The sequence below is a fragment of the Xiphias gladius genome, chromosome 19 (assembly GCF_016859285.1).
Source record: "Xiphias gladius isolate SHS-SW01 ecotype Sanya breed wild chromosome 19, ASM1685928v1, whole genome shotgun sequence".
Classification (NCBI taxonomy): Eukaryota; Metazoa; Chordata; class Actinopteri; order Istiophoriformes; family Xiphiidae; genus Xiphias; species Xiphias gladius.
In genome coordinates, this window is record NC_053418.1 from 3,864,250 (window position 1) to 3,876,918 (window position 12,669).

A 12,669-nucleotide genomic window follows, 5' to 3' on the forward strand; every position below is an offset into this window, starting at 1 on the left:
TATTAATAGCATGTCCTTATAATTCCTTTTTTGCTGGAATGACAAAAGTAATAATGTGGTCTCTGCAAACAAATAACAGCCTGTGTAGTAAAGGTGTAAATCAGGAGTCTTGGTGACGCAGCAAAACTGAGGCGTTCACCAGATGTAAATGACGTGAGAAGAGCTTTTGAAATCAGCAGCTTACCTAATGCTTAACTTGTTTTGAATAAAGTTTTGCCGTGTTTTACAAAATGCCCATTACGCGGTGCACAATGCCACACGCTCTCCGTAGGCAAAGCATCAGCGACCGGCTCTTCGCTTTGTTTTGAAAGGTGGCTCAGAGCTGTCTGATATGTTTGTGTGTTTTACGTCCCCGATAGACATTTTTTTTTTTTTTTCTGTACCTAACACTCTGAAGCCATTGTGCATAAAACTTCACGAAGACCAGTTACACAGAGAGTGTCATTGCCAGGATTTTCTTGAGATCATGAGTCCAAATTCCCAAAGCGAAACCCTATCCTCTTAAGAATTGTTTGTCTACACACAAACACACACACACACACACACACACACACACACACACACACACACACACATAGACACACACACACACACATACACACATATCTATAAACTTAAATACTTTTCACACTATTGTTCTTAATTTAAATATGCATATTCCCTGTCAATGTTACATCTAAATGCCCTTTCAAATCATTCTCCTTTTATTTGAGTTTGTTTTGCATAAAAAGTGCAAATTTGAAGATAAGAGTAAACGATGAAAAACATCAGAATCAGCCTTTTAAAACACATTCATAAAAATGTCTGTAATTGTTTGAGGGTCAAACATTCAAAGGTTGTCGGAATCCCCGAATTCCCGAAGTCAACACTGAGGACGTGACCTCGGTGTCAGCAATGACAGCTGTACAGTGTGTCCCTGGTCACAGACGGTTCACATGGGAGAATTTGGACAGACGAGGCATCTGCATCCAGGAGGGAACCGTAGCAGTTTTCCAGAAAAAGAAAATCACAACTCTGTCTGGGTGAGTGTTGCTGAGACCTGCAGCCACGAAAGTTGGAGCCCACAAGACATTTGCCTCATGAACTTGGGAAAGACTCACTGTGGTGACATAGGAAAGAAATGGTAAGACATACGTACATCAGCTTAGTCTGCTCAGAGTCAGTGTCTGGATTAGATGAAAGGAAAAGGGAGAGTTTTGTTGTGATGAGCGGAAGCTGTAAAAGTCAGGAATTTGGGGGATGCAACGACAGCGGGGGCCCAAAACTAAGTCCACAGACAGAAAATTAAATGGTAAATGGCTAGATTCATATAGCATTCTGATCCGAGTTTCTTTACGATTAGCCTCTCACCCATCCACATACACACACACACACACACACACACACACACACACACACACACAACAATGACAGCGAGCTGCCAAGCAAGGCGCTGGTCTGACCGTCAGCAGCAGTTTAAGGTCCGGTATCTTGGCCGGGGACGCTTCGACGTGAGGACGGGAGAAGCTGGAGATCGAACCAACCTCCCTGCGATTAGTGGACGACCTGATCCTCCTGCCGAGCCACAGGTATTTGATAATCCATGAATAGTCTGGGTCACTTTTCTGGCAAAAATGCTGCCTCAAAACTGGCAAATGTTTGCTGGTACCAGCTTCTTAAATGTTTGTATTTTCTGCTTTTCTCTATGTTAGTATGTAAAACAAGACCTCAGAGCATTTCATCCTGGGGTCTGAGAAATTATGATGGATATTTTCTCCAATTTTCTGATATTTTGTGGACAAAATGATAAATTAAGAAAACAACTGGCAGAGTAACCGTTAATGAAAATAATCATTAGTTGCTGCGCGAACATTTTTCATACAAAGACAATGTGGGTAAACGTCTCTGAAATCAGGGAAATATCTCAGAGTATGACAGAGTATTCCCCTTAAACAATGTGTTTGACCAGATATGTAAAATTTAATAAAATGCAGCAGTTCGGAGTTTGACTATCAAACCACTTTCACTTCTCATTCCGGCCGCAGAAGCACTGCACAAACAAATTTCACATTCCTCTCTGTAAAATATCCCATTTTATCCTATTGTAATCACCCTTTTTCCGCCGTGGACATAATTCAAATTTCATTTTATCTTATCTATTCAGAATCACACCTAATTAAACGCTGTCCTGCTGCAGCAGAAACCAAGACTAACTTATAAATTGGCAGTTTTTGTCTTCGAGGCCGTTTGGTGTGTAATACCATTCATATGGTGGGAGACAACATTCAGAGTCAGGGGGCTCAGCAGTATCTAAATTAGTTTTCTCCTGATAAACATCTCTGTGCTGTAAAGGCCTCAAAACCTGAATTAAAGCCCCCCCCGTGTGACTGGATGAGCTGGAGGAAGGAAAATCGTTTCATTGCCATGACTCATAAGATTACAGTGAGGGTTTTATGGCATCCTGACCTCTAGATGGCAGCGTACATGAAACATTACCAGCAGCAGCGTTATAGAGAGAGAGAGAGAGAGAGAGAGAGAGAGAGAGAGAGAGAGAGAGAGAGAGAGAGAGAGAGAGAGGAAGTACTTGGGGGGCACATTATTGTCAAGTTTGCAGGAGTTAGCATCAACATCGCATCCTGTGTAGCCTTAAAATTAAAATTAAGTAATTGGACCAATCAGGAGAAGTTGAATATGTTGATGTGCATTTTATAGGGGTGTTGTATGCATATTTTTCGAGTAGCTTATATATATATATATATATATATATATATATACATATATATATATATATATATATATATATATATATATATATATATACATACTACTAACTAATAATAATAATAATAATGCAAAAAGCAAACTTAGGCTTTTAAACACTTTTTTGCCTGAATTTTTTCTAAAAGTGGTTGTGTTTGAGTTAATGATAGCAGACCTGGAGCTATAGATTATTTAACTAATTTTCAATTTTTTAGTTTTTATATCCATCATATCTATTATATCATAATATCTGTCTGAGAAAACTGAGAGAAGTAGAAGTGTATTACTTATACATACATAATTTATACATTTATAATATATTTTCTTTAATTTAATGTTTTTTTAAATTCCACATCTTTTATAATAACTGAGCCAACCTAATCAGATCTCGATGTAAATTTAACAGGAAGAACGTTGTCCTTGAGTTTAAGACTTTGAAACTTTATTCATATCTTTATCCCGTTTGTGATTGTTTAATGTTTCGGCCTTTATTCTGAAAAGCGGAAACCGGACGTCGAAGGGCGACCGCTTCCGCCTTCACGGTACCGTCAACACTCTGCCCTTGACTGACCCACGTGAGACAGTCGGCTTCCTGACCTCATGCTCAACCGGCAGCCTGCTAAACTAACGGGCGGGATTCAGAGACACGCCAACCCCGGGCCGCGCAGATATCCGCCCGTTTCAGCCCCGGAGACCGCTGCCCCGAGGCGGTAGCTGACCCACGATGTCCTGTAACAGCAGGTCGCTGCTGTTTCTGCTGCGGCGGTGTGTCGCGGCCCGGCAGGCGGCGTTAGCGACGGGCGTCGCAGCGAGAGGCGGCGCGCTGGCGGGCAGCTGCGGCGTCGTCCAGCGGCGAACGTGGGCGTCGGCGGCCCGGGCCGCCCGCGTGCCGAGACTCTGCCGGCCCCTGTCCGCGGCGGGACCCAGCCAGCTCGGCCTCTGCACCAAGGTGAGTCGCAGACAGGTGAGGCGGTGGGTGCTGAGCGCTGGCCGGGTACGGACCGCGTCACCTGGCAACCGGGGGAGAAGCGAGAAGCGAGGAGCGTAATGAGCGGACTAGACGTGTGGGATGTACTGGCTTTGTTAGAAGTGAGGTTCCAAACTACATCCTGCTCGATCAGCAGTGGTGGAAAGTAACTAAGTGTTGAGGTACTTTTACTTTGAGTACTTGTATTGAATGCTACTCTCTACTTCTGCTGCACTACATTTAAGGTGGGATTATAATACTCTTTACTCCATTACATTTACTTGATAACTTTTAGATATTAGCCGCTTTGAAAACTCTGGTTATTAACACAGAATACACTCACTGAGCACTTTATTAGGAACCCCACACTAATACTGGGGAGGTCCCCCCTCCGCTCTCAGAACAGCCTCAGTTCTTCAAGTCCTGGATTCCTCAAGAGCAGACTCTCCTCTCCGTGCTGACACGACTGCGTCGCGTCATTTCTGCAGGTCTGTCAGCTGCGCCTCGGTGCTGCCGATCTCCCGTCCTGCCACATCCCAGAGGTAGTTCCGCTGGATTCAGGACCGGAGACCGGGGAGGCCGCCGAAGTCCACTGAACTCACGGTCGTGTTCACGAAACCAGTGGGAAGCGGCCATGAGAAGATGGTAAACTGGGGCCACAAGGGGAAGCACGTGGTCAGCAACAACACTGAGATAGACTGTGGCATTCAAACCATGATCGATTGGTATTAAGGGGCCCAAAGTGAGCCAAGAAACCGTTCCCCAAACCATTAGACCACCACTGCCAGCTCGGACTGTTGGCACAAGGCAGGTTGGGTCCATGGACTCTTGCTGTTCATGCCTACCGTCCACGTACCTCAGCAGAAATCCAGATTCATCAGACCAGGCTGCAGTATTTCCAGTCTTCAACTGCCCAGTTCTGGTGAGCCTGGTCCCACGGCAGCCTCAGACCTCAGTTCCGGGCTGACGGGAGTGGAACCCGACCCTGGTCTTGCCGTAGCCCATCTGCCTCAAGGTTTCGACGTGTCGTGCTTTTCTCAGAGGCCTTTCGGCTCCCCACAGTTGTAAAGGGCGGTGATCTGAGTTAGCGTGGCCTTCTGCTGTCAGCTCCAGCCAGTCTGGCCGTTCCCCTCCGACCCCTCGCGTCAACAAGGCAGTTTCTGTTCAGCAGAACTGCTGAAAATCCCGGGGGATCCTCTGTTTCAGAGACACTCAGACCAGCCCGTCTGGCGCCAACAGTCACGCCACAGTCCGAGTCACTGAGATCACTTTTTTTTGCCCCCATTCTGATGTCCGATGTGAACATTAACTGAACCTCCTGACCTGTATCTGCAGGATTTTATTGCACTGAACTGCGATTGGCCGGCTGGATAACCGCAGGAATAGGCAGGTGTACAGGTGTTCCTAATAAGAGTGCTCGGTGAGTGTACAATCAACAAATGAGTTAAGCGGTTAAACAGTGCGCGCCTCCGTGGAAGACCATCTTTGATCACACGAGGACAGTACACAACTACAGGTGACTTCAGTTTGTCGATTGGCGGCCAAACGGCCAATGGAAGCTTCAGGCAGTCCCGTGGCTGAACGGTCGTATTTCACACCTTGTCCTCCAGGCTCCAGGACCTTGTGAGGATGAATACCCACCTCTGCCGGCCTACCGGTCGGACTCGGAACCAGAGAAGAAGGAGGTGTACATCGTGCAGGTGAAAGGTCTCCCGTGGTCTTGCTCGGCTCAGGACCTCCTGCAGTTCTTCTCCGGTGAGACTTTCTCATGCCATCCTGTAAAAATCAGACGAAAAAAGTTCGGGATTATCGACCGATAAATCATCCATATTGATATTGTCTTCTTACTTTAAAAAAAAAAGAAAAATGACGCTGTGTCTGAGGCCGTTGTCCTGATAAGACGCGCTGTGCTTCAGAGTGCAGGATCCGTGACGGGGTGAAGGGGGTCCACCTCACCACAGACAGACTGGGGAGGCCGTCGGGACGAGCCTTCATCGAGATGGAGCACGAGGCGGACGTCAGCAAAGCCCTGGAGAAGCACCGACAGTACCTCGGCCCGCGATACGTCGAAGGTTGGCCCGAAAGCGTTTGCACGCATTGGTGCATCTGTAACGCAAGCTTGAGTTCAAATAGAGCTGAAAATTTACACCATTAGTCCGTCCACGGAAAATTCATCTGCAGCTATCGATTAGTTTTTGTCTTTTTGTTGTTGTTGTTGTTGTTGCCAACATTTGCTGGTTCCAGCTTCTCAAATGTCAGGATTTGATGCTTTATTTATCGTTTTAATTTTTTTGGTGATACAATGATAGGAAACCGAATATCTTTGTGCTTTGTGCTGCTGGTCAGACAAACAAGTGACGTTCGAGGATTGTCGCCTCGGGGCTGTCGGAAATTATGACCGACGTCTTTCACTGTTTTCTGACATTTTCTAGACAAAACAACGAATCGATTCACCGAGAGAATAATCCGCAGATTAATTGATAATTAAAATATTTGTTAGTTGCATCCATGATGAATGGATAAAAATAATTATATAACAATACACGTGCTTCAAGTCAAAATGAGAAAAAGGAGAAATAGAAATGATGTAAACAGATGCATCAAACATCAAAACAGAATAAAAGAAAGGAAAGGCCTACATACCCAGGGTCGCGCGGCAGTTTCCGCTACGACTGTGTGGTTGTGTAGAACTGAGTCGCTGCTTCAGTGTCGGGGTCCCGGTAGAGTCATCGTCAGTGATACTAGTAACGCCTGTATTTTTCCAGGCAGTGGCTCGGTTTCTGTTCAGAGTTAATTTTTATGATGGAAAAGGAAGTACTGGAGTTTTTTGTTTTGTTTTGTTTTTGTTTGTTTGTTTTTGATGTGTGGTTGGTTCCGCAGAAGCCACCGACTGCATAATGGTTTAACACTGGGTTTTACAGAAATCTCCCTGAAAGAGCTGACAAACGTAGCTAGACTTTAAGTTGTAGGCCTGTGTTTTTTTGTTTTGTTCAGTTTTGTTTTTATTCTTCATTCTGAGGAAAAGCCACATCAACATCTAGTGATTCACCAGTTTTAGCTTCTATGGCCAAGACCAATGTCTGACACTGTCCCACCAGGATCAGCTAGTCCTAACTCGGCTTCTTGTAGGTCGCAGTGAAATCCTATAATGCATTGAACAGATAGAATCGGGAGACTTTCAGATAAAATAAAGTTTGTCAAGGTTGCGTGAAGGTTGAGTCCAGACCAAAACGCCTAAAGTAGCGCTGCAAAGGCCAAAGCGTCTCACGGGTTTAACAGGTTAAGCGACAAGCGACAAACTCCCGAAACAGCTGCTCGCCAATCCAACAGTCTTCTAGTGCGACCAAAAACTTTTTAAACTGGACGTCAGCCACGACAGAGCAATGAATGCACAGTCAATAAAGGGCAACCCGTTTTCCATTTAAATGATCGAGGCAAATGCGCACGTCCTGCTCTGTGTGTTTGCAGTGTACGAAGTGACGAACAGTGACGCTGAAGTCATCCTGAAGAAGGCCATCCAGGCCCCAGCTGACAAACGGGTGGTGCGGCTCAGGGGCCTCCCCTTCACCTGCGTCGAGGCCGACATCGTCCACTTTTTCTCAGGTAAACCGCCTCAAACTTCTTCCACCCCGGGATCTAGTGGAAGCACTGGGTACGTTCTGTTACACCGCTGAACTGTGACACTGTCTGACAAACCGTGTGTTGCTGAATAATTTCACTCATCCTAAACAGCTGCGGCTGCTTTTGTCAAGCTTCTTTTGCAGTTTCCTATTAAGAGTCAATTGTGATTTTAAAAGGCAGATAAATGAATAGGATCGTTAAGAGGAAAATTAAATTACATTGAATTACAAGTAAAAGTTAATAGTTGAAACATTTAATGGATAAACGTTTAAAACATTTTAATGGATAATTTAAATGTAAATTTCATTTATCAGTTTACAATTTCTGTTTTTAAATGATCAAATCATTCTTTAATGATAAAAACAAAATTGTATAATTATTCCAGTGGCACATTTCAGACTCCGAGACAAAGAACTTGCACACAAAAGCAGATTTTATGATTTCACTGCTCAGCCTGCGGATCTACCGTACCACCTTTTTAAAAAAAAAAAAAAAATTTTATTCTTCTTTTGTCTGCTGTAAAAATGTCATTTTATTGTTTGTTGTACTTTTGAGTTACCATAGAAGAAGAAAAGTCGTATTGACATTTTTACAAATCTTACCCCTTTGGTCACTGTGGGTTACTTAAAAACCCTTATTTAAAAAAAAAAGAGCCACAATAAGCTTTAAAAAATGTTTTGATAGGAAAAGTAAAGCTCAGAATCGTGCTTTTAATTTGCAGGTTTGGATATAATGGAGAATGGGATCACCATCGTCACAGACCACAGAGGACGAAAGTCTGGGGAGGCCTTTGTGCAGTTTTCCTCCCAGGAAGCAGCCGACGAAGCTCTGCAGAGAGACAGAGAGGTCATCGGAAACCGGTAGGACGCTGCAGATAACAGGGCCTGTACCGGCTTCGTAATCCTGCACAAAATGTGTGTCTGGACAGCAGAAAGACGCAAACGTTACTGTGCAAATTCCAGCGTAATCCTCTGAGGGGCTCAAGTAGCTGATCTCTTTAAATACATTTTACTAGCATCTGTTCTCCATTTGCTGCTCATCCCCTGCCGTCTGCAATGTTCGCAGATACATCGAGGTGTTTCCCAGCAGAAGTGACGAGATTCATTCTAGTTGGAGGAGGAGGCCGAGGTCGGCTCCCCCTCAGACCGGCCCCCAGCCGGCGGACAGGACTGCCTCCGCCTCACAGTCCAGCCCCAGAAGTGGTGAGGGGATTTTACAGCTCAGTACACCAAGCTTTTAGAAGAAAGAGGGGTTTATTTTGACGAGAGCCCAACTAGGTTGGTGCACTGGGGTCAAGTGAAGGGATCTTTAAGATAACGGCCATTTTTACTCTCCGTGAACAAATGAGCACATTTCTAGCCACTTAAAAAACTGTTCGTCGTGGTGTAAACTGACGTCTCCGCTCCGCCAGGGTCCCCCCAGAGCTCAGCCGCGTCGCTCCATTACATCCATATGAGAGGTCTTCCTTTCCAGGTGTCCGGAGAAGACATCGTGAAGGTAAAAAATAAAGATGAGGAACGCAGTGAGGCGTTGAAGCCGGTCGTGCTGTTGCACCGGGGGACAGTTGGACACGATTTGACCATGTGCCTGTTTTTATCTCCCGCAGTTCTTCTCTCCTCTGGTGGTGTCTAAGATCCTGATTGAATGTGGTCCTGACGGGATGCCGAGCGGCGAGGCCGACGTTTACTTCAGCTGCCACCAGGACGCCGTGGCCGCCATGTCCAGAGACAAAATGCACATAGGTGAGACTTCAACACCGGGCACCGGCTGATGCAGGCGGAAGGATCTTTCCTCTGACGCTGATCTCAATTTCTTTGTACATTAAGTTTTATGTTTATATTCAAAAGAGAACAGCTCGGATCGGGTACCTGAGTATGAAACTGCTCCTATGTTGACAGATATTTACCTGTCAGGATGTTTGTACTTATGCAGCCTTTTGTTTTCCACAATAAACCCGTACTCCCAGTTTTCTGTTGTCGTCGAAACTACGGCCAAGAGGGTCAGGTTTCCGCTCCCGTACGATCCCTGGTTTTGGCCGCCAGTTAAATGACAGGCGCACAGACAAACTCTGAATCGTCTTAGAATTGATGGCATTTTCTCTGCAGCTGGCAAATATACACAACACAACAACATGAGAGAAATGAACGGCCCAAAGCGAGTGGTCGTCACTGAAGCCTTAACATTCCCGACTGGAGTTACACGCTCACCAAAGATAGACGTTTCCTACCATGTCCATTCAGGTGCAGGTCCCGTTTCGGTTCACAGACATTTTAGATTCCTTGAATGACAAATTGAAAATGTTGTGCAGCCTTGGTTGAGCTTTTCACTCTGAGTGGTTTAAACTCACTGTATGTCGGTCATCTCAAGTAAACTGAAAGTAAATGTCAGTAAATGAGACATTTAATGGATCGAATGCTCAAGATTGGCTGTCAGCAGATCTCTGGAGCAGGGCATTACTTTCCCCCAGCAGCCAGTCTTGAGAAACGAATTATTATACTGCTGTTGAATGTGTTACAGAATAACAATTGTATATATATAACAGTCAATGCTGAGAGAATTGGACTCAACATTTGAACCGTCTGTTTTTCAGGAGAAAGATACATGGAGTTATTCCTGAACTCTGTACCAGGCTCTGATGGGAGGTGAGAAACACTGAGTTAGATCCAGGGAGTTCTGGCTTCTTACCAAGATAAATACACTTAACAGACCCACAATTGTGAGGTAACTTTAAACACACTTTTAAAGAAGTCACATAGGAGACGGCGTTCCACATCTCTTAAAGAGGGTTTAGTGGGTGCACTGGTTTCTCTCAGCTGGATCACTGTGACCCACCAGCTGAGAACTTCCAGCTTTTTCTTTTTTTGAGGGACAAAGAATAACACCCTGCAGTCTCTGTGCTGCTTTCCTTTTGTAAAATTATATTCAGTTTTAAAACCTCGCTCTCTTAAACAGGAGAGACCTCGCTGAGGTTACTTTTTCACTCCCCTCCAGATGTGATTTAACACGTCGTATTTTCTCTCACAGGTGAATGCTGACGCACACGCAAAGGACTATTGTATTTATTCTCCGGCCTGGAGTGGATATCGAACAATAAACATTCCTGGTGTCAAAGAAACAACCTGACCTGTCTTCATTTAAACAGGGTGATTTATAGAATCGATTGTAAATATCGATTATTCCGAGTGACTTTACCAAAACACTTAAAATGTGGCACATAATGCAGTTTTGTAATAAGCCTATAATCCGATGTCCACACAGTGTCAAACTTTATACAAAGACACAGCAGATAATGTGAGGAAGAGGAGTCACTTAGAAACTGGAACATTCAAATAATTTCTCATGTTAACTTTGTCAAACCAGTTGCTGAGAATAGTTTAACCTACATGTTATAAAAAGAAAATGTTCCAGGAAGTAAACAGTTCAGTGAAGTGCACTGTGGTGTAACCTTAAGGTTGCGCTAAAAGGCTAGGGTGAAAAATAAGGACCAGAAAGAGGAAATATATAAAGGAAAAAGAGAGTACCTATGTCACCAGTGAGGAAAAAATAGCTGAAGACATAGTGCCAGGTTGAATTGGACTGAGTTAAATGTCCTTGTTTAAAACTTCAGTTCGTCCTTGTCCCTTAATGCGACCTCTCCTTCTCTGCCCCCGTTTTACTCTGTATTATCAGCAGCCATAAGACTAATAAATCGACGTTTTCACTGCGCTGTAGCTGAGTGAAAACGAGGACTGAGAGTTTAAATAATTCTTGTAATGTGATACTGAATGGTGGAGACTCTCACCCTCGAATCTGAAACCTGATATTGGCGCCGTAACAGTATCACTTTCATTTATCAAGCAAACAACTGAGCTGAGGATTTCATCCGGGCTTCAGCTAATCATTGAAAAACGATTTCAGGTTTGAGAAAGTCTCCTATTAAAATGACCACAGACCAACATCTTCTTTGGCTGGTGAAAATTCAGGGGGATATACAGTATTTTGTTAAGTTGTTGAGTTTTAACAGATACCCTCTTTTTAACAACACAGCTTGTGTTTTTTAAAACTGAAAACTTCGCTCGTGTACACAAAAATTCAAAGGAATAAAGACATCACATCCTGCACACTGAAAAATTTGCTCTGAGATTCTTTCTGAAAAGGGCTTTTCATTTTTGGTTTTGCTTACGGAGGAGGACCTCAGGATTATCTGAAATTCAGTTATAAGGACTCATCAGGATGCTGCACAGAGGTGAAATAATCCGGAGTCGTACACCGGTAAAATTTAATAAAAGTTTATTGTGGATCTAAGAAGCATTTCCATCTCACGTTAATTAGCTTTGACAAGAAAGACTGATTTTGCTCAGCCTCCAATTCTTCGTCATATAAATCAACAAAACATAAAAACAGCCGTTATATAAAGATACACTGATACACCCACCGCAAACCAGTCAGGCAGAGCCATGCATTTAAAAGTGCAGTGATGTGTTAAGACGCCCAGAAAAAGTTCCATTATCCAGACTAGAATCTAAATGCCGCACTGTTTGAGATACACCAGACTCTGAAGGGATTTTTAGTAATTCTATTAATGCCAGCGACAGGAAAGATTATAAATATTATGCCCAGAATCTTCAGCTGACATTTTGGGAAAGAAATAAGTTATTTGCTTTCTTAACAAGACGGACACAACTCTTAGATCTGTGCGGTAAATGTGGAGCTGCCGTCAGCAACCTCTTAGCTTAGCTTAGCATAAACACCGTAAACGGGGAAACAGCTAGCCTGACTCCGCCTGAAGTTAAAAAAAAATACCTGCTGGCGCCTTTAAAACTCACCGATTAACACTTTATATCCTGCCTCTTTAATATGTGTAAGATTGTAAGTGTTATGTGTGAAAATGACAAGAAATTCATGGAGTCCGACCTCACGCAAGAATTCAGGATGTTACCGCTCCCGGCCAAGAAATAGTCCGGTTCACAACCCCCATAAATCCTCGGCCCCTTGTTTTTTTACACCTTTTTCCTGTTGTCGTTTTTATACGGATTAAAGAAACGAGATGTAACCTGTCAATCGCCGGGAGGCGGCTTCTGTTACCTTTGGACAGAGCCTGGCTCGCTGTTCTCCCCTGTGACAGTCGCTTCATAATACAGGCATGAGAGTGGCATCAATCTTCTCATCTAACTCTCTGCAAGAAAGCAAATAAACATATTTCCCAACCGTTGAACTTGAACACATCGATATTGTGAAAAGAGACTATACATCTATATTTCTATGTATATATATATATATAGATATATAATCTAGTATTTTCGTTGTCATAACATTGCGATATAACTTAAATATTTGTCTTTTCCTGGTCTGAAATTTTGTGT

At 43.9% G+C, this 12,669-nt stretch overlaps 1 protein-coding gene across 1 annotated transcript; it reads left to right on the forward strand.

Moving 5' to 3' along the window:
- The first annotated feature begins 3,265 nt into the window (after positions 1 to 3,265).
- grsf1 (G-rich RNA sequence binding factor 1) lies at positions 3,266 to 10,442 on the forward strand. The gene is made up of 10 exons (XM_040154727.1): positions 3,266 to 3,688; positions 5,317 to 5,461; positions 5,623 to 5,778; positions 7,175 to 7,309; positions 8,049 to 8,187; positions 8,393 to 8,529; positions 8,739 to 8,824; positions 8,934 to 9,069; positions 9,918 to 9,969; positions 10,352 to 10,442. Exons 1-10 carry the CDS (start codon positions 3,464 to 3,466, stop codon positions 10,353 to 10,355), a joined length of 1,215 nt encoding a protein of 404 aa, XP_040010661.1. The 5' UTR covers positions 3,266 to 3,463; the 3' UTR covers positions 10,356 to 10,442.
- The last annotated feature ends 2,227 nt before the right edge of the window (positions 10,443 to 12,669 follow it).